The 20,842-nt window shown below is 42.1% G+C and overlaps 1 protein-coding gene across 1 annotated transcript in view; it reads right to left on the reverse strand.

Annotated features, from left to right (window-relative positions):
- Nucleotides 1–4,541: 4,541 nt before the first annotated feature.
- SLC10A6 (solute carrier family 10 member 6) overlaps nucleotides 4,542–20,842 on the reverse strand; it is a 29,735-nt gene continuing 13,434 nt past the window's right edge. The window contains exons 2-6 of the mRNA XM_049789773.1: nucleotides 15,266–15,384; nucleotides 13,468–13,556; nucleotides 10,931–11,106; nucleotides 6,157–6,314; nucleotides 4,542–5,096 (exon numbers count right to left, since the gene is read on the reverse strand). Of these exons, the coding sequence (XP_049645730.1) occupies nucleotides 4,915–5,096; nucleotides 6,157–6,314; nucleotides 10,931–11,106; nucleotides 13,468–13,556; nucleotides 15,266–15,384 (724 nt within the window). The 3' untranslated portion in view covers nucleotides 4,542–4,914. The remainder of the gene's footprint in view (nucleotides 5,097–6,156; nucleotides 6,315–10,930; nucleotides 11,107–13,467; nucleotides 13,557–15,265; nucleotides 15,385–20,842) is intronic.

A 20,842-nucleotide genomic window follows, 5' to 3' on the forward strand; every position in this document is an offset into this window, starting at 1 on the left:
CTAAATGCAATCAGATAACTTATACAAATTAGAGATTTCTTAGGAAAACATATTCAGGACTATGCAGTAGCAGTGGGCAGGATATTACTCAGGGTCAATTCTCAAATCCCAGGTGGTCCCTTGAGAGCCACCTGGAGTAATCCCTTATACAGAGCTAGGAGTGAGCCCTAAGCAGCGTTGGGTGAGGCAAAGGAAACAAAAACGTTTGTTCAGAAGTAAGTGATAAAGTTGAACCTAGAGTTCAAGAATGGCAGCAGTTGAGGCTGGAGAATTAGGGATGAAGTCACTTGCCTTGTACAGGTTACAGCTATTGCAATGGTTCCAATTCATTAGCCCATGTATGGCTCCCTGAGCACAGAGTCAGGAGTAAGCCCTGAACTCCATCAGGAATGACCCTAACACTGCTTGGCATGATTTCTGAGTGCAGAGCTAGGTGTTCTTGCATTAAATAGATAACTATGGGGCTGGATGGCGTTGGATGGAGGTGGATTTCTCTCTTTGCCATACCAGGCCACATGGCTCAGCAACCCCCATGAACTGGCAGGTCCCAGGCCCAGGTGAACGGCGGAATCAGACTCACAGGCAGGCATCAGGAAGCAACAACTTTATTCATGCCCCATCCACCACATGTGTGTGGCCTACTCATAACCTTTCAAGCACAGCAATACTTTGCTAGCCCTGCGTCTTATCTCCTGTTAGCCATCTTCCCTTTGGGCTCCATGCTGGCCAAAAACCAGAACGCAGAGACCCAAAAGCCAGAGCGCCCAGCAGCGCAGAAAAGGGCGAATCCCCTTGGTCCAAGGCTTATCTAACTTTTCCAAGACCCCTCCCAGGAATGGGTGGGGTCTTGCAGGTAAGGTAACACCTAATATTCAGTTCCCAAGACCCCTCCCAGAAATGGGTGGGTCTCAGATAGGTACACCAACATTTCCCCCTTTTCTGAAATGTAACTACACCCTGGATTTAGGTGTAGCTACCTGAGACCCACCCATTTCTGGGAGGGGTCTTGGGAACCAGATATTATGTGTGACCTTACCTGCAAGACCCCGCCCATTCCTGGGAGGGGTCTTGGGAAAGGTAGATAAGCCTTTGAGCCAGGGGATTAGGGCTCTCTGCCCTGCTGGGCTCTCTGGCTTTTGGGTCTTTGGCCTTTTGGTCTTTAACCAGCATGGAGGTCAAAGGAAGATGGCTGAAAGGAATTAAGATGCAGGGTAGCTAAGAATGGCTGAGTGCTTAAAAGGTTATGAATAAAGCTGATGCTTCCTGATGCCTGCCTGTGAGTGAATTCAATACCCGTCACTTTCCTGAACCCCAGACCCTCCGACTGATGGGGGATGAAGCCACGTGGCTGGAGCCTAAGAACAAAGGCATCCATCCTTCACCATCCATCGCCATCCAGCTCCATTCTTTAATTATTTAATACAACAGGTGTGACCTCTGAGTACCATCAGATGTACTCCTCAATAAGAAAAACTGACAACAGGGGCCAGAATGGTGGCTAAGGGGTAGGGCGTTTGCCTTGCATACGGCTGACCTAGGAAGGACTGCAGTTTGATCCCCCTGCATTTCATATGGTCCTCCAAACCAGGAGCAATTTCTGAGTGCGTAGCCAGGTGTAACCCCTGAGCGTCACCGGGTGTAGCCCAAAAATACACAAAAAAATCTGACAACAAATAATATCTCATCCTTTGTTTTCTAGGCTGGAAATGACTGTCTGCTCCAGCTGTGGATCCCCTGGATAGAGTGGGGTGCAGTAATGGGAACACCTGGTACAAGAAACTCTGTGAGTGCCTTGTGAAAAATTTTTCACATTCACAGACTACGACTTTGAACTTCCTAACAAGAGCTATGTCACACAGTAACCTCCAATTTCAAGAATGGTGTCCTTGGTTGTTAATAAAGAAAAAGGAAATGATGGATGTTGGGAAGGCACCAGAACCCAATACCTTTTTAGTTATTCCAGCTCCCACCATTCCTTAGTGACCAAAACTATGTCAAGCTTTGAAGATCTTTCTGACCTTAGAAGTGGCTGAATTTGTAACCTGATTCGTTAATAAGGAGTTGCAAGTTTCGAAATGTAATTTTACAGGGAGGGTGTGTGCCTTGCTACTGACTGACCTGGGTTTTATTCATGGTACTTCATAGGCCCCCCTGATCCCTGCCAGGTGTGATCCCTGAGCAAAGAGCCAGAAGATGAAAGGAAAAAAGGAAGGAAGGAACAAAGGAAGGAAATTAATTTTATCCATTCCTCACAGTGAATCTTCTCCAAAGACGACGTACACTAAGTAAGGTCTAATGACAATGGTAGATTCTTTGCAAGTGTTTATGTAGATGTTCAGAACCAGCTGGCCCCATCATGAGGACCCACACACACCCATACAGTGTACACAACAGCACACTCTGACAAAGCTATGTTATTCCACTTTCCTGTGCATCCCAGCTGTCCAGTTGCCTCTTTCATGCAGGCTCATTCTCCTAAACACTGTATCTCAGATTCTGCTTTTGAGCTTCATAGACATTCCAGCCTCAACATACTGTCCTTCATTTAGATAAGTTACATCAACATCTTTAGCCAAAGAGAAAGCCTGTCCAATGCTGCAGCTAGCTTTGGTCCGGTTACGTTAGAGAACTTAACTTTGAGTTACCTCAAGGAGGGTGGATGCACGGACTGCCAAATATGAAGCAATGAGAGACCACACAATGGCTATGTGGGAGAACAAGGTATTCTGATCTTTAATGTCAAGAATCAGTGCTGTTCTCTATTACAATGACAGATTTTGTAGAGATCTGGTTGTAATTTGAACTGAGCACGAGTTTAAGCCTTCACAACAGTTCTGCGGTTGACCAGTTTCCCTATGTCAAAGAACCATTTATAACTTTTTGGGAATTCTTTAATACAGGAAAGTTCATTTTAGACCTCAAAATGTTTGCACAACTCTGTGTTGTTTGTCAAAGTGACCTCTCCAGCACAAGACTATAAACCATAAGGCAGATCTTTATATAACACAGGCTTAATTTTTTAATAGAGAGATTGCTTCAGTCAAATAGATGGGAACCCCCATATAGATGAAAAGCAGTTGAGAATCAATAATCAATGGGCTTTTCTCATCTTACCTCCAAAGGGAGTCTTGATTATTTTTCAAATGCCATAATAAGCATTGTTATTTTATTAGTCCACAGTAGCTTTCGGAAATGCAGAACAATATTTGAAACCATGTGATCTCAAGACTATATACCTTCTTACATTCAAAACTTACAAGTCAAAGAGAAAAAAGGATGACAGAATTCCAATATAAATACATCATTGGAGAATTAAATGTTCAAGTTGCATCTCAAATCAATAAAGTTAAATTATTTAATATAATACTGGTACAATTCAATAAGGCTGAAAAATTGGATTCTAAGTATATCAGACATGAAAATTATATTAAAATGAAGTGAATATATACCTATTTACTTCATAGATCAATTAAAAACATAAGGAAAATATTTTGCTGACATCAAGCAGGAGACAGTCTGGGTTACAGCGATTGCAGCACTATTTGCTGCAGAGGAAGACAAGAAGTACAGCTGGTGTGGTATAAACCACCAATAGACTCCTTTAAAGAAACCAAATGCACTGTCAAAAGGAAATCTTACCACAATTTATATCAAAAAATAAATATTCTAACATTAAAGTTCAATTAAGGAACTAATAAACACTGTGTATGCAATATGTATGTACAAAACATATCTTCATAGGAAAAAAATTAGAGGTGAATTGGTTCAAACATAGGGCCACTCTATGTCACCATAACTATTTAAATGTATCCATCCAAAAGGACAAAAGTGCAACCAGAGAGCACACAGAGAACATAATGGTGATGAAAAGTACTTCATTTTTTTCAAGGCAATTTTTTTTAATAAGGTAATTTCACAGGTCAGAATCAATTCTTTGGGTTCGCATGGCTGGAAGCTACCCTTCTCAGATGCCTGTACCATCCTGCCAAAGAACAATTCGTCCAATGCCTTCATAGGCAACACCTGGCAGATCAGGTGTAGGAAGTCATCCAATAGAAATACTTGCACAGGATCGGGTTATTTGTAGCAGCACTGTAAGACTGAACAGTTGAACATTCTAATGGTTATGCCTAAGGAAGAGAAAAGAAATGACAGTCCTTCCAGAGCATAATGAAACATTTCTGTGAACTCTCTTTTCTAAAGAGTGAGGTAGGTCAAAAACTGATGCATGAGAATTCTTCATAATATGCCATTAAATGACTGTGAAACAGCTATGTGATCATCTCAAGTGGTTTGAAAACAAGATACCACATAAATATACATTAGAAGGATGTCTCTTCTTATCTGAAGGGAGTAGAAATACAAAGCATTCACCTTTTAACCTTTGTGTTCATTAAACGCCACCCAAGCCTGTATTATCACATCTGTAATTCAAAAGGGTTTTAGGCTCTGGGGACAACAATCATTCCAGAAAGGCCCCCACCCATGTCTTAAATCAGAGCTGCTAATTCCTTTGTGCCAAAGAATCAGAGTCAAAAAAGCCAAGACTCTGTCCTAGTCACAGATTAGGAAGGTGACCTTGCTCAACAGAGCCTTCAACCTGGAGATTAAACTGCCCCAGGTGACAACTTGACACCAGGCTGTCCCTCTTCTGTGTGGAAAGACAAGAATACAAATGGCAGTGACAAAACATGGCCTGTTCATGGCACCCAATGTCCCCCTTAAAATTCTATAAGATAAGCAAAGTGCATATTTAGCTACACAAAGTATAGAAATACACTTACACTAAAACTCAATATCACACAGACCCTGTCCACAAAATCCACACACTAGCACAGCACTGTTTCTACTGGTCCCAGTGACCTCTGATCTGTTCAGATTCAGGCTCCCTGTGCACAGCAGAGGAGTCCACAGCTACAGAGGCTCATGGAGCTCCATTATCTCTGTCAGCCTAGGAGTCCCAGAGGCGTCTTCATTCACCTCCAGCTCTTCACTGGTCCCCTTGAAAGGGACGGACTGCTCAACGCATCCTTCCACACATACTGTCTTCTGTTCCCTATGTTTGCTCTTCTGTTTCCTCTTGTACAGCTGATATGCTGGGGGTGAAGAGACAAAAAAAATTGAAAACATCTCTTTAGCAAGGACTTTCATGGTGACATTATACATCTGCTGATACATTAGATCTCCTCTTTTCTCTGGGTCCTACTTGTACAAAGATGCAGGAAAGGGAAAGGGGAAAGGGAGAAAAAAAAAGTACAGGATACAACAAAGTGGCTCTTTTTAGAAGGGGCCATTTGTGACTGAGACTCATTCCACATGTTTTATGGATGGCTTATTCATAATAGATGCTCAACCGTTCTCACCATGGATCTGTCAGTTGGTAAACTATCTTACCACAAGAAGGAACCAAAACTAGTTGGACCTAAACTTAGGAGTTTTATTCTACTAGGATATCTCTTGGCATAAAATTTGGGGGTTGATGTGTCGGTAGATCATGAATTACTACGTCAAAAATAACCTTTATAATCAATTCCATCAGTAATCGTTGCATGCTTCCTTACTTAAAATATGTTCCCTAATAGCATTTTAAACTTTCAATGGTCCCAAGAGTTTAGAAATTACACATCCCAGTAACTGAAATGTGTTGGCAAATATTCAGTCCAATTCTCAAACACATAAGCACTATGAAATCACTTGGAGTTTGGAAGGCAGCAAGGTTCCTCAAGAAGAGAACAAATGCCTTTTTTAGACTCAAAACTCCCATGGAGACTTAGTGTTTTTCTCTGATACCTCAGTTGGAGGCAAAAGGATCCTATCTACACACTTTGTTTTCCTCAGAAAAGTCAAGCTGAAAATGTATCACAGGGACAGCCCAGATAGAATCAGATTGGAATAGAGTCAGCCATTTAGGTCAACAATTCTCTTTTTCTTGTCTTTTCTTTTTAGGGGGTGTTAGGCCATGGCCAGCAATGCTCAGGGATCATTCCTGGTGCTTTGGTACTACTCTTGGCAGGCTCAAGGGACCACATAGGATGCTGGGGATCAAACCCGGGTCAGCCAAGTCCAAAGCAAATGCACTACCCACTGTGCTGTTTCTCCAACACAAGGTCAAGAATTTGCAGTCAACAATTTTCAATTGGGTAATGTGCTACCCACCTGCAATGATAAGAAATCCATCCAGAACCTGGAAGGACCCATAAGCCAATGGGAAGCAAAGCATCTGGACCAACTGCTCAGCAGAGAAGGATAACTGGAGCACAGTAACACACATTTGAATATTCTGAGCACCGGTTTCTAAGGAAATCGTTCTGCACCTACCAATAAAAAAAATTGTCCAAATTACATACAGAGACAATGCTTACATTTTCAGAATTTTTCTCCAATTTGTATCAGTAAATCTAAGCTATGTGTTTAGAGCACTAAAAAAAAGTTTACTTTTAGTAAATAAAAGTAAAAATAAAATGACATAAACATTAGGGAAAGAAGAAATATTACAGGAGATAAGGCTCCTACCTTACGTATACTGACCCAAGTTTGAATCCCTGGCACCAAATAGAGTCCCCCAAATACTTTCAGTTGTTACCCCTGAGTACAGAACCAGAGTAAGCTTTGAGTACCACCAGTGTGGGCCAAAAATAAAAACAAACAAACAAAAAGATTTATTCATTCAATAGTTATTTGTAAGTACCTATTCTGAAACTAAAATTACTCTTACCCCATTACCCAAAATTAAACACTTGGCATATAGTCTATTTCTTCTGGAGTGTGTGTGTGTGTGTGTGTGTGTGTGTGTGTGTGTGTGTGTGTGTGTGTTTCTGAAGACACACTTCAGGGTCTGCAAAACGATGACCCAAGAGATTAGATTGAATCCACAAAAAGGAATGGATCTGTGTCCACAGATAGACAGTAACAGAAAGCCAAGGCCTGCTGTAGAAATTTAGGCAAGTGGGCTAGAGAGATAATTCAGTGGGTTAGACACATGCAAGGCAAGCTGTGTTCAATCTCTGAAACCCCAGATGGTCCTCAGAGCACTGCCAGGAGTAATTTCTGAGTGAAGATCCAAAGATCCAGGTGCAACCCTAGTCTTGATCTTTCTCAAGCCATTGGTATGGGGAGTAACCAAGAATGCTGATTATACTTCTCTGTAGGGAGACTTTCTGTCAAAACCCAGTTATAATTCAACAGTGCACCAGTCTAGCTTCCTAATGATTAACATTGGAGATAGACTTACTGTCAAGTCAGTCCTAAGATCACCACGTGGGATGTGATGGATGAATTTGGTTCCCGTGATTTAACCATTCTGGAGGGGCTTGCAAACAATGGTCCTCAAACTTTTTAAACAGGGGGCCAGTTCACTGTACCTCACCATTGAAGGCTGAACTATAGTAAAAACAAAAACTATGAACAAATTTCTGTGCACACTGCTATATCTGCTATATCTTATTTTAAATGAAGAAACAAAACGGGAACAAATACAATATATGGCCCACAGGCCGTAGTTTGAGGACCAGTGGATGCCCCTACCAGAGATCATCTACCACCTGTTATACTCTCATGTGTTCCCTATTAAACAGGAACCTCAAAGTCCAAATGAAAATTTCTCCAGTAGCACCTGTGGAATTCCACTGCTTTATTTATGTCCCTTCTACTCTTTTCTGGTTTCAAAGGCAGTAAGTCTTTCTTGGAAACCTTAGGAAAGCTACCAAGCCTCTTCCCTTTTTTGTGCAACTGCTATTGTGATAATCAGAAATAATGTACACCCGAAGGCTCTATTTGCTGGGCCTTGTGCCCAACTCTGAGAATGCATCACACGGGAGCCCACACTTCTTGTGGTGTAGTGGATCCCAGTGCCAGCAAGATGGCACTTGGAGGACAAGTTCAGATCACAGATTTCACTTGAAGCCTCAGACACACTGTGAGGCTCACACCCCACCAACTGAGCTATCCCAACCCCCACAAGGAAACAAAGACTAAAATAATTTTGAATTATCTGTTCAAAATGAAAAACGACCAGGCCAGAAAGACGGCACAGGAGCAAGGCTCTTGACTTATACCTGACTGACTCAGGTTTGATTCCTAGCACACTCCTGAATATCACTGAATACCACTCCTGGTGCTCAGAAGTGACCCACATACCACTATTGGCCTCTGGTATTATTCTTCCAGAATTTATCCATTTTTTTAATATTTTCCTTAACAAAATGGAAATCAAAATTCACACCACTTTCTTTGCTTTTTAATACTATTAAAACCATGTTACTGTTAAACTCTAAGAACAGAAGGGCACTGGTCGAGGGTCTTAGAAACTTTGGTTGTGATGAGATGCAGCAAGGGCACATCAAAACTACAGCAGTATTAGGGTCATTTTATTATAATTACCTAAATCTATCATTAAAATGCATATAATAGGGCCCGGAGAGGTAGCACAGCAGTGTTTGCCTTGCAAGCAGCTGATCCAGGACCAAAGGTGGTTGGTTCGAATCCCAGTGTCCCATATGGTCCCCCGTGCCTGTCAGGAGCTATTTCTGAGCAGACAGCCAGGAGTAACCCCTGAGTACTGCCGGGTGTGGCCCAAAAACCAAAAAAAAAAAAAAATGCATATAATAAAAGTTTAAATGTAATCTGCTTTACAAAACCAGTGATGTCACCCATCACAGAGTAAGCACAAGTTAAACAAACATACCTCCCTATGGTTTGATATTTAAACTGTTTCTTCTTTTGTATATATTGCTAAAGAACATTGCAATTAGCATCTGTGTATATTCTCATACCCATGGCCACTCCGGCAGTGCAAGTTTCAGGACAAATTTCTAGAAGTCACATCACTGAGATAACAAGTATAAATATTTATGGGACTACAAATACGATTTAAATCATCTTACAGAATTAGCTACTATGTGGATGAATGTGGATTAACATGCTGAGTGAAGTTAGTCAGAGGGACAAACAGAATGATTTCTTTCAGATGTGGAATCTAATGAAACTTTATAGAGGAATGTCAAATACTCAAAGACAATACTCAGTGCATGAGAACTGGTCTTCTGTAGAAAGCCTTATACTGGGAGATAAGGTGAGGTGGGTGGGAATAAGTTAGGAAAGGGAACACCATGACAATGGCAGAGGGAGAAAATGTTCCTGCCACAGAGTCAGGGTAGGGGGTGGTAGGAAACTGGGGACCTTAGTGGAGAGAAATTGACACACTGGGGAAGAAATTGGTTACCAAACATTGTACTCCTTAAACTTCATAATTAATAATTTTGTAACTCTGTAATTCATGATGATCCAATAAAAATAAATAAGGTGTATGGCAGAGAGTTGACGCCAATTTATGTTCTCTTCATCAATGTGTGATAATGTATCCCATCATAGGCATATCAACATGGACTATACTTTTTAGTATTTTGTATATATGCAAATAAATATATTTATATATATTTATATATACTTATAAATATATATAAATATATATTTGTATATATAAGTTTTATGCCAAAGTTAATGATAACATTTAAGGTAAATTTCTATCCTTTTTCCAAGTTTACCTCCTTACCCCTTTTAACCATTATAATTAGCTTTGTAAGTAATTTGATTCAGGAGACAGAGGGCTGAGAGCTGGAGTGCATACTTTACCTGTGGAAACTGCTGATTTGTTTCCCAGCACCACATGTCCCTGAAGCATTACTGGGTATGATACCCCCCCAAAAAATTATTGATATTATAAATTTTAAAAAATGGGTGACATCAATAATAGGTAGTGGTTTTAATGTCTTAAATCTTACTCAGACCCTAGTTTAACCTCTTTACTTAATAAAACTATCTAAATTCTATTTAATTTTTAGTTATAAGAAGATTATAATAGGAGCCGGAAGGATAGCACAGTGGCAGGGTATTTGCCTTGCACTCGGCTGAGCCAGTACAAACCCAGGTTCGATTACCAGCATCCCATATGGTACCCCTTCCCCCGAGCCTGCCAGGAGCGATTTCTGAGTGCATAGCCAGGAATAATCCCTGAGCACTGCTGGTGTGGCCCCAAAACAAAACAAAACAAAAACCCAAGAAGATTATAATATGGGTATAATAGATTAAAAAAGTATCCAGATTTCAACAAGGGAAGTCAGGAATCCTACCTTTATATCACAGGTAACAACTTCCCATCAATCTGATCTTTTCTTTATTTCACAGAAAGAATTATTAGGAGCTTTTTGCCCTCTTTAGGCCAAGTTATCTGGTAATATGCACCCTCTAAGTCAATATTCTTCATGTCTTTTGGCCACTAAAGTGAGCCATTGGCAGTATTTTCACTGCCTCCCTCATTGATTTTGAGGTCTTTTGATTCAAAAATTCAGGAGGGGACACAGGGCTCAGGGCTTACTCATGGATGTGCATTCAGGAAACTCTCCTGGTGGTGCTGGGGAATTCTTTTTTTGTTGTTGTTGTTTTTGTTTTGTTTTGTTTTTGTTTTTGGGCCACACCCGGCGGTGCTCAGGGGTTACTCCTGGTTGTCTGCTCAGAAATAGCTCCTGGCAGGCACGGGGGACCATGTGGGACACCGGGATTCGAACCAACCACCTTTGGTCCTGGATCGACTGCTTGCAAGGCAAAAGCCGCTGTGCTATCTCTCCGGGCCCAAAGCTGTATCTTTTTGTTTTGTTTTGTTTTTGGGTCACGCCTGGCAGCACTCAGGAGTTTCTCCTGGCTCTATACTCAGAAATCGCTCCTGGCAGGCTAAGGGGACCATATGGGATGCTGGGATTTGAACCACCGACCTTCTGCATGCAAGGCAAACACTTTACCTCCATGCTATCTCTCCGGCCCCTGGTGCTGGGGAATTCTACGCAGTGCCGAGGATGGTAGTGGATCAGCCAAGTACCCTACACTCTGCACTCTCTCTAGCTCCTATTTCATGAATATATGAGTTATTTGACTGTACCTCTGCCAGGATTGATGAGTAAGAAGAGCCAGTAGAAAGCCTGAGATATGGCCGATCAAAGGAAAGATGAAACTGATGAGCAGAAGGGTGAAGTCTGAATTCCAAGATCCTTTCGCAAGCACCACACCGGCTACCGCGACCACCAACAGGAGGAGTCCACCAGCAATGGCCCCGATCTAAAGAATCAACACAAGAAGGGCAGGTCAACAAGATGTTCTTTCTTTTCCATGGCACAGTCCCTGACCTAAATGCCGACATCCAGCGGGATTAGCTTCCCTCTAGGAGCGGTCCCTGGAACAAACCCTGATCACTGCCAGATGTGGCCCTAAAAATCATAAACATAAAACAAAATAACAAGAAAAAAGTATTTTTCTACATTGGACTGGAGAGAAGTACAGGGATGGGACATTTACTTTGCACATGGCCAACCTGGTTTGATCCCAACTACTATCATCATCATCATCATCATCATCATCATCATCATCATCATCCCAATTCCAAGCCCCACCAGAAGTGATTCCTGGACACTCTCCCAAGAGTAGACCCTGAGCACTATCAATGGTAGCAAACAAAAAATTATAACCTGGTATACATCCATTTGTTTTCTAATTTCTCTATGTACACTAACTCTGATGAAACAATGAAGAGGTTCTGAAAACACAACCTCAAGATTTTGCTGTCATAGTTGGGTGTTTTGGGGGTTTTTTTGGATTAGATAAATAATCAGAATCCTTAGAAGATAAATTCCCATGCTCATTTTCTATCCTTATTTTATTTTAATAAAAGAGAATAATGGGTTGGGGCCAGCGAGGTGGCGCTAGAGGTAAGATGTCTGCCTTGTAAGCGCTAGCCAAGGAAGAACCAAGGTTCGATCCCCCCCCCCCCGGGGAATCCCATTGTCCCATATGGTCCCCCCAAGCCAGGGGCAATTTCTTAGCGCTTAGCCAGGAGTAACCCCTGAGCATCAAACGGGTGTGGCCCGAAAAACCAAAAAAAAAAGGGGGGGGGAACAATGGGAATGAGAGAAGCATGAGAACTCAATTAAAAAGAAAATGAGGGGGCCGGGCAGTGGCGCTAGAGGTAAGGTGCCTGTCTTGCCTGCGCTAGCCTTGGACGGACCGTGGTTCGATTCCCCCGGCTTCCCATATGGTCCCCCAAGCCAGGAGCGACTTCTGAGCGCATAGCCCGGAGTAACCCCTGAGCGTTAACGGGTGTGGCCCAAAAACCAAAAAAAAAAAAAGAAAATGAGAACCATGGTGCCTTGGGAGATATCCCAGCTGAAATGACAGTAATGGATGCAAAGGGACTTGAGTTCACAAGCACAGCTGAAAGAACCCAGCTGAAAATCGCCCACTCACAATGAAATGTGCTCACTCACAAGAGTGACATCATGGACCATCTCTCTAGCTGGAAATTCTGAATACCTTTCCATAGCTGGGCCCTTTCAGCTCAGGGCTGTAGCTCAACTAGGTGTGTGGAACTCGGGGTCCATCCTGATGCTGCCCCACAAGACCCTCCAAGACCTGAGCAGGAGCAGCTGCCTGCACCAGCAGGTACATCCACAAAGACACTTGTGTGCAAGGACTTGCATTGCTTCCCCATCAAACAAAACAATCTATGAAGAGTTGGTAGGTTCTGGCACATTGTTCCTCAGTGTTCCAGCCAGTTCCTCCTGTGTGGAAGAAGCTCTTGCTGATGTTCTCCTGGAAAATGTGTCCCATAAATCCAGGTTCAGTCCTTCATCCTGTGGATCATTGTATGGCCCCCTTTACCAGTTGTAGCTCTAAGGAGAGTGTGGAGCTTGCTTGTAGGCCTCTGGGGCATAGTCTTTACTCATCAAAGATCCACATTTTTCTTTTTCTTTTTTCCTTTTTGGGTCATACCAGCAGTGCTCAGAGGTTACTTCTAGCTCTGTGCAAGCTCAGAAATCGCTCCTGGCAAGCTCGGGGGACCATATGGGATGCCAGGGATCAAACTTGCATCCATCCCAGGTTGGCCACTTACAAGGCAAATGTCCTACTGCTGTGTTATTACTCTGGCCCACACTTTTCAACATAGTATTAGGGTTTGTCCTGCAAGGTGATGTCCTCCTATATGATCTACAATGTCTATAAGATCTATAGAATCTATAAGATCTATAGGTTCAACAGGTTTTATAAAAATTTTTTTAAGAAATTTTACAGAATTTATAAGCTCTATTGGCTTTAAATGTTCTATATAATCCACTGGTTCTATAGAATCTGAAAGATTTATAAGATCTAGATGTTCTTCAGAATCTAAAGAATCTATTGGATCTACAAATTCTAAAGGTTTTATAGTTCTAAGGGATCTATAGACTCTAAACATTCAATAGAGTCTATGGGATCTCTAGATTCTATAGGCTCTACAGATCCTATTCTTCAGAATCTACAGGGTTAAAAGAACAAGACTCAGAAGTTTAGTTTGGATCCAAACACAAGTTGTAGACAGTGTTATATCCTGCCTGTTCCCGGATGGTCTCTGCCTATGTGGGAGTCTCAGATGCATTCACTGCTTACCTTAAGAATGATTTTGGATTGCTTTGGCCACCTGTAATTCATGTAGACCCCAAGGGCCACAGGAACTATCAGGCATGCAAGAGTAATTCCTGAAAGAAAGAAAACTCCATCAGATAGTAACTTCCTGGTTCCTCCACAATTACTCTATCAACTAGAGAAACACACTAATTAGAGCTATGTTTCTATCTATTCCAGGAACCTGGTGGCAGTTCACTAAAGGTTCTGAGGACACAGTGGTGTCAGAGATCTCCTGGACCACCCAGCAGAGGTCAAGAGTGACCTTCTATTGTGTACCTAATGATGTTGGGGTGTGGGAGTGTTGAGGTATTGTACCAGTGTAGCCCTGTGCAAGGAATACACCCAACCCTATAACTCTCTTCAGTCCCAAACAGAAAATCTTTTCTACTGAGTATAATTTCTCTCAAAATTCCTCTGACAAGCAGAGAGGACTTTAAAGAGAAGTCATGACATAAAGTTGGAAAGCCAATATTCCCATTTGGTGCCCTTACGTATCTTTGATTGTGCTTGGAGGCACTGCTCCACAACCACAGCTTTTATGTATCCCTTGAGTCTGGTAGGTTTCAATTTCAGAGAAAATAACCCCAATTACAAGAAACTTCCCTTGGTACCTAAAGCAGAACAATTTCTCATATTCTTCCACCCTAGCCACAGAATTCCCAGATGAGGAGGAATAACACCTTTCACATCATTGGGTGTTAAGGAGGCTCTGGGGCAGGAGGAGAGCTGACTGTCTAGCTTCCTGCAGCCCCCTCAGACTTTTTGGGTCTCTCCCTCCAAATACCTCAACTCTGGCTCCAGACAAAGGACTAGGGAAATATATTCTGGGTTTTAAATAATTGAAAATACCTCTCAGAAAGTGTGTCAAATAGCACTTATCAGAAAAAAAATTGCACACATATCATGATTTCTAAATTAACTCTGGATTTTTCTAAGTATCAGTCCAATCATACAAATGGCATAGATTCCTGATGTGACCAAGAGATGGCACTTTCCAAGGTTGTAAACTCAGAGGACAGAGGTGTGTGAACTCTCTGAGTCCTTGACTCTCTAGGTAAGAGTCTCTAGAATCATAGTTTCTATCAATTCTCCAAGGACTTCATGAAATTAAGATAGATCATTTCACCTTGTTTTCTTCCAAGCCTGTGATTCCCCAAACATCCATAGAAAAGGGCAGAGTTTCAAGTGAAAAGGTGTTGAAAAGGCAAGTGTGAAAGAGCTACTGGGGAGAAGTGAGGGCTACATATACTAGAAACATTCCTGGGAATCATCTTTGTTGAATCCCAAAGAAGTAACTGCTCACCAGCCACATAGAAGGTGAGGTCGTGGTCACTGGATTTTAATTAGAAACACTGGACTTTTGTTCATATTGGCATCATAAAGTGTTGAATTGTGTTAGAGATCACTGTGTAGGAACATAACCCTATTGGAGGGAAGGATGGTAGGCCCCACCTGACAGTGCTCAGGACTTACTCCTAGCTCAATGCTCGGGAATCATTCCTGGAAGTGCTCATAAGTGGTACCAGAGAAAAAAACTGAGTTAACTACATGCAAGACAAGCATCTTAATCCCTGTACTGTCTCTCCATCTCTTCAGTTTAATTATTTAACCTTTCTAATCTCAAAAATCTAAGAAAAGAGTTTATAATTGAATCTATTCTATAGATCACAAAATATAATCAAAGCAGGACAGAAATTAGCCATGCAGGAAGTAAGAGCTACTATGGTCTTCATCATCATCACCATCACCATTACTATGCTTTGAACAACCCAATACAAACCTATGTTCTGATAGGGAATGGTAAGGCTCTTTTCCAGATTCCAGGGCCGGGTGTAGAGGTAAAGGCAGAGGGGCATCATTCCCAGGGCAATCACCGTGGAGCAGGTTGTCATACTGATGCTGAAAACAAATCAAAGCGGTGCTTGAGAAGAAAGATTTGAAAGGAAGCATGTACTTCTACAAAAACAACAATCTTAGCTCCACTGCCTAGAGTTCACATGGGCAAGTGACTATAATTTTTAGTAGTGTGGTGTTTTTCTAATAATGACCAGATCATACAGCAATTAGCATTATCTATTCCAAAAATGTTTTCATAACCTCAAAAAAGACGTCTCAACTATTTTCACATAAACACAGTCATACCATATATGTATTCAGTGTATGTGGTTTCCTCATGTCTGTTTTCAAATTCAATCCAGATTTTAGCATGCATCAACACTCTATTCCTTTGGGGAAATGCAAAGAATGGGGAATACATGCAATGGAGCTTGGTTACCCCAATTTATGTGCAGAACATGAGTTACACAGAGTGATGCTTGGGTATTGTCAGCTTTGTGCAGAGGAAGTATTGCTACAATAGTGCTAGGGTACCATGTGGTGCCAAAAGGAACCTGACCAATCCTGTACAAAAGTTCCACACTCAGGCACTGAGCTCTCTCCAGCCATGCTCCTTCTTGCTGCAACTGAATCCCATTCCGTCACACAGATAAACCACACTGCCTGTCAGGTAGGTTTTTTTGGTGTGTGTATACTTTGGGGCAATGGTGAATAATGCTGCTATGGAAACCTGAGCACAATTTATTGTTTTTGGTAGACACCCAGGAGTGGAGGTATTGCCCGTCTAGAAGCTTTATGTTTAACTTTGGTATTTATTAGTTTGGGTAGTGTATTTAGTGCTCAGGATTAAATCCAGTGTCTCAGACATGTAAGAAATGATCTATACCACTGAATTATATCCCTTTTGTGTTTAATTTGTGAAAAGAAATTCCACACTGTTCTTTGAAGCTGCATCACCAAGGTTCCAAGTTCTCCATAGCGCAATGATTCTCCACAAGTTTCTTAGTATAGACTTGCTAATGCCAAGAGAGGCCCTCTCAGGTCCAATGCAGATGACAAAAAACCTCTAGCAGCACCAGTCACCAACCTTCTTCCTCATGAGACACTTCACTAGCACAAACAAGCCTTTATTATTTTCTGAGGTGTTTATATTCTTGGCAATGTAACCCTAACATTTAACTTCAGTGATATGAAAAATGCTTCTCATTCTCATTCATTGCTAAACAGCAAGCAGAGAGGCTCTCTCTACAGTTTGGTAATATCTTCGCAATTACACGTTTGTAGAAGCGGGCGGGTGGGTGGGAAGGAAAAAAAATTACACATTTGTAATACATTCATTTTCTTACCCAGAAACCTCACTTCCAGAAACCATTTCAAAGAGTGACCATCAAAACCATGAAAAGGCATGAAGTTTTGTGTATGCACCTATATTCAATATGTCTCATCTAAAGTGTCTGGGCAATAGAGTGCAGGGCAACAAAGAAAGAAACTACAAAATTCCTTGAAGCTTCAGTTTGGAAGTCATAAGGTATCACTTTGGCCACATACTATTGGTCACAGCCAGTTATCACTCAGCTCTGACTGTGCTGGGGATAAGAGGGATAGGGGTGAGGAGAGATGCATGGGGGGGGGGGGGGGGGAATAGGAGAATGGCTTCTCTACCATTATGAATCAATCTTATCAGAACCCAAAGAGAAGTGCCCTTGAGGGAGGAAGAGAGAAAGGAAGGAAGGAAGGAAGGAAGGAAGGAAGGAAGGAAGGAAGGAAGGAAGGAAGGAAGGAAGGAAGGAAGGAAGGAAGGGAGGGAGGGAGGGAGGGAGGGAGGGAGGGAGGGAGGGAGGGAGGGAGGGAGCAGTCATACAGTGTATCTTAGTCTACAACTTCGTTACACTTCCCAATGAATACTAGACACCCTTTCAGAATTGTTTAAAAAGCTTAACTGTCTACTTCAAAGTATATGATATTCTAAATGTCATAACTTTTTCAAAAGCTTTTTTATTTTTATTGACAAGGGTTTTTTTTAGGAATAAAGTAGAAATTTAAAATTATTAAAGTTTTATAAAATTAGGCCTCAAATGAAGAATCCCTGATGTGGTATAATCCACCTGAGCACAGTATAGCGTGACCCTAAAAAAAGAGCCAGGATTAGTTTATGAGACCCTTCTCTCTCTTGCCTCTTCCCTATTAAATCCAATCTGAGAAAAAATCCTGTCAAGCCGGAGTCATTCCTGCTCAGCCTCAGGCAGAAGGCAAATTCTTTACAATTAGTGCTTGAACGGGGACTTGAAAACTTCAAAATAATGAGTGGTGGTAACCATTTTTTCTGGGTACTGAATAAAGAAACGGTTGTCGTCTTGTCAGCTCCCTCTTGCTGCACCTAATGTGGAGTGTTTGCTGCATCTCTATCGGAGTATTACCTTACCTAACATATCGAATTAGTTTCCCTCACGCTGCTCTAAGTTATTTACCGACATTTTTCAAGACAAACTGAATGTAGCCTATTTATTAAAAATTCTCCCATGCACATGCCCCACGAAGGGAAGAGTGTTTTTATAGCAGTGAAGAGTCTTTATTCAAAAGACTTTCTTAAGGCCGGTAATGAACCTGGCAGGATAAGTGAAAATGTGTTAAAGACGTATGAAAAATATGTGCAGGATATAAGAGTAAACAGCGCTCACTCAAAAGACTCTCCCAGGACAGGTACAGGACCTGGTGGGATGAGTAAAGTAAAGACGGATAAGCCAGTGCTGGCAATCCAAGACGTAGGTACCTTTAAATGGTTAAATGTTCGAAATAGCTATGGATTCCTTAGCAGAAATAACACTAAGCAGGATGTCTTTGTTCACTGGACAGTTATTAAGATAAACAACCCCAGGAAGTATTTGCGCAGCATTGGAGATGGGGAGATTGTGGAGTTTGATACCGTGAAAGGGCAGAAAGGTATAGAACTTAATGCAACTGGGCCGGGGGAATACCAGTACAAGATAGCCTCTAAGCTCCCAATTGAGGTAAGTCCTGCCAATTCAGCTTTGGGCCTTGCCCAATTGAGGCTCCCTCAGGCGAGACAGCATCTGGCAGTAAAGAGGAGAGAACTGAAGACTCAGAACATCATCACAGATGCTAGTGCCAACCATCCTGTTGCAGGAGGTACTTACTGTCTGAGAGGCTCAAAGTCCCTCAATGAGCTGCAACCTATATAGGGCACTGATCAACTATGTATGCACGGATGTCTGTATGTCTGTCCACACTGTAAGCAGAACCTTTTCTCTATACCTCTAACACCTTCCGCCTGAGAGCATTCCCTTCCTAGATCTTTTCAGATTCATACTTTGAGAGATAAGTCACCACTTGAGCAACCAAGTTGACCACATGCAGCTGCTTCTTCAGGTAGATCTTTGACAGATAATTCCAATCAGCAGCTGCATGAGATCATTATCTTCCTTAAATGCTTTTCACCTACAGATTATGCATCAGCCAATCACTATCTGATGTTTCCCCCATCCACTGGCCTTTTTAACAAATAAAAGGGGGAATTGTTTTCATACATTTGTGAAATTACTTTTTACTTTTCCTTTCACCTTTTCTGAGTTCATCAGCGCAAATGCCCTTAATTATGTCAACCCTGGCCCTGATTTATGTTAAATTCTGGCTAATTAAAGCAACAGGGAAAGCAGCAGAAAAGAGAAGTTTGGCTGGCACAGTAGGATTCAAGAAGGTGCTTGACAACACCTGGCCAAAATGCACTTTTTTCCAGTGAAAGTCTGATTTCTTGTGTGAAACTGTAAGCTGAGTCCCCTACAATATGCATCTACCAAACTATTTTCCTTCATTTTAAAACACTTAGGGCAAATGAACTTAGGTTTTCCTTTTTTTTTTTTTTTTTAATCGAACTTAGGTTTTCTTCGAAAACTTTTCTAAGTACTTCTTGCATTGATTTGGTTCCCAGCAAAGTTTATCTAGTTTCTTCCAAGATTCTTCCTATGAACAAAGACAAGAGAGCCACATTCTTTAGCTCTTTCTGTCAGCAAGTCCATAAAGGAATTTTTTTTTTCCTCTGGCCCTTGGAGCTGAGCTGCTAGAAAGCTGCACTACTTGCCCCTGCAAGGCAAGATTTGGGACTGTGGGTGGAAAAACCTGCCCTTGGCATCATCAACCTCATGTGAGATCTTAGGGACCACAGCCACCTTGTGCAGTTGTTCAAGCCCAGGCTGGCACAGGGTCATCAAGGCAGGCAACAGAGAAGTCTGGTGCTCCCCAAGGCAAGTGGAAAAGCACACAGAGATGCGTAGGATGCAACAGGGTTTATGGCTGTTCACATCTAGGAAAAATGCTGGCAAAATCTGACTGATGTGCCTAGAGTCTTCTGGCACTAAAAGGAATGGCGTCACTGTCCCTAGGCAATCACAGAGAATAACGAGATCAAGTAGGCAAGTGTGGACAGATCAAAAGGCAAATGCCCACCTGTCCTAACCAAGGCTCATGTACAGACACGGGCAATAGAGGCAGCCTGTGGAAACTCCAGAGTGCCTATGATGGCCATGTGAGTCAGGAAGATGTACTGGGCACAGACCAGCTGGGACTTTCAGCTAAGAAACTTGAGAAAGTGAATCCTGCCAGAATGTGGATGAACCAAGAGGATATTGGAATCATGAAAAGAGGACAGGAATGGGCCCGGAGAGATAGCACAGCGGCATTTGCCTTGCAAGCAGCCGATCCAGGACCAAAGGTGGTTGGTTCGAATCCTGGTGTCCCATATGGTCCCCCCGTGCCTGCCAGGAGCTATTTCTGAGCAGACAGCCAGGAGTAACCCCTGAGCATCACCGGGTGTGGCCCAAAAACCAAAAAAAAAAAAAAAAAAAAGAGGACAGGAAAACACAAATGCCATGTGGTTTCTCTTACTCAGATGTGGAAGATACACAAGCAAGGTAAATGAATAAGCAGAATGAAACAACTGCAAGCGTTCCGACAAAAGAACAAAGAGTGGTAGGCGGAAGGGAAGGGAGGATGGGTGGAAGTGATAGTAGAATGGGGAGGGTGCTTGCTCTGGATTCAGCCAACCTGAGTCCAATCCCTGTCACTTCTTGACACCACCAGAAATGATCTCTGAGCACAGAGCCAGTAGTAAGCCCTGAGCACTGTAAGGTGTGACCCAAATTCTTTGAAAAGAAGGTGGGGGAAAGCATTAAGTAATCCTGGGTCTATGAGTCATAGGTGAGGTGATGGGTGGAGGGTAGAGGATGGAAGAAATAGGGAGTGGTATATATCAGGCTGTTCTGGAAAGTTGAGCACCTGAAACTGTGGGAATATATAAACCAGTGTTAGGACAATCAAATCATTGACATGGGATGTCAGTAAATATTTCACTTTACAATGGAGATTACATTTTCTTTTGTTTGTTTAGTAATGGGACATGCCCACTAGGACTCTGGGGCCATTTCTGTCTGTGCTCAGAAGTAACTCTTGTCAGTGCTCAGGGAACCTTTTATATGTGGTTCTGTGGGTCAGCTGCAAGATTTTACCT

The sequence above is a fragment of the Suncus etruscus genome, chromosome 16, assembly GCF_024139225.1.
Source record: "Suncus etruscus isolate mSunEtr1 chromosome 16, mSunEtr1.pri.cur, whole genome shotgun sequence".
NCBI lineage: Eukaryota > Metazoa > Chordata > Mammalia > Eulipotyphla > Soricidae > Suncus > Suncus etruscus.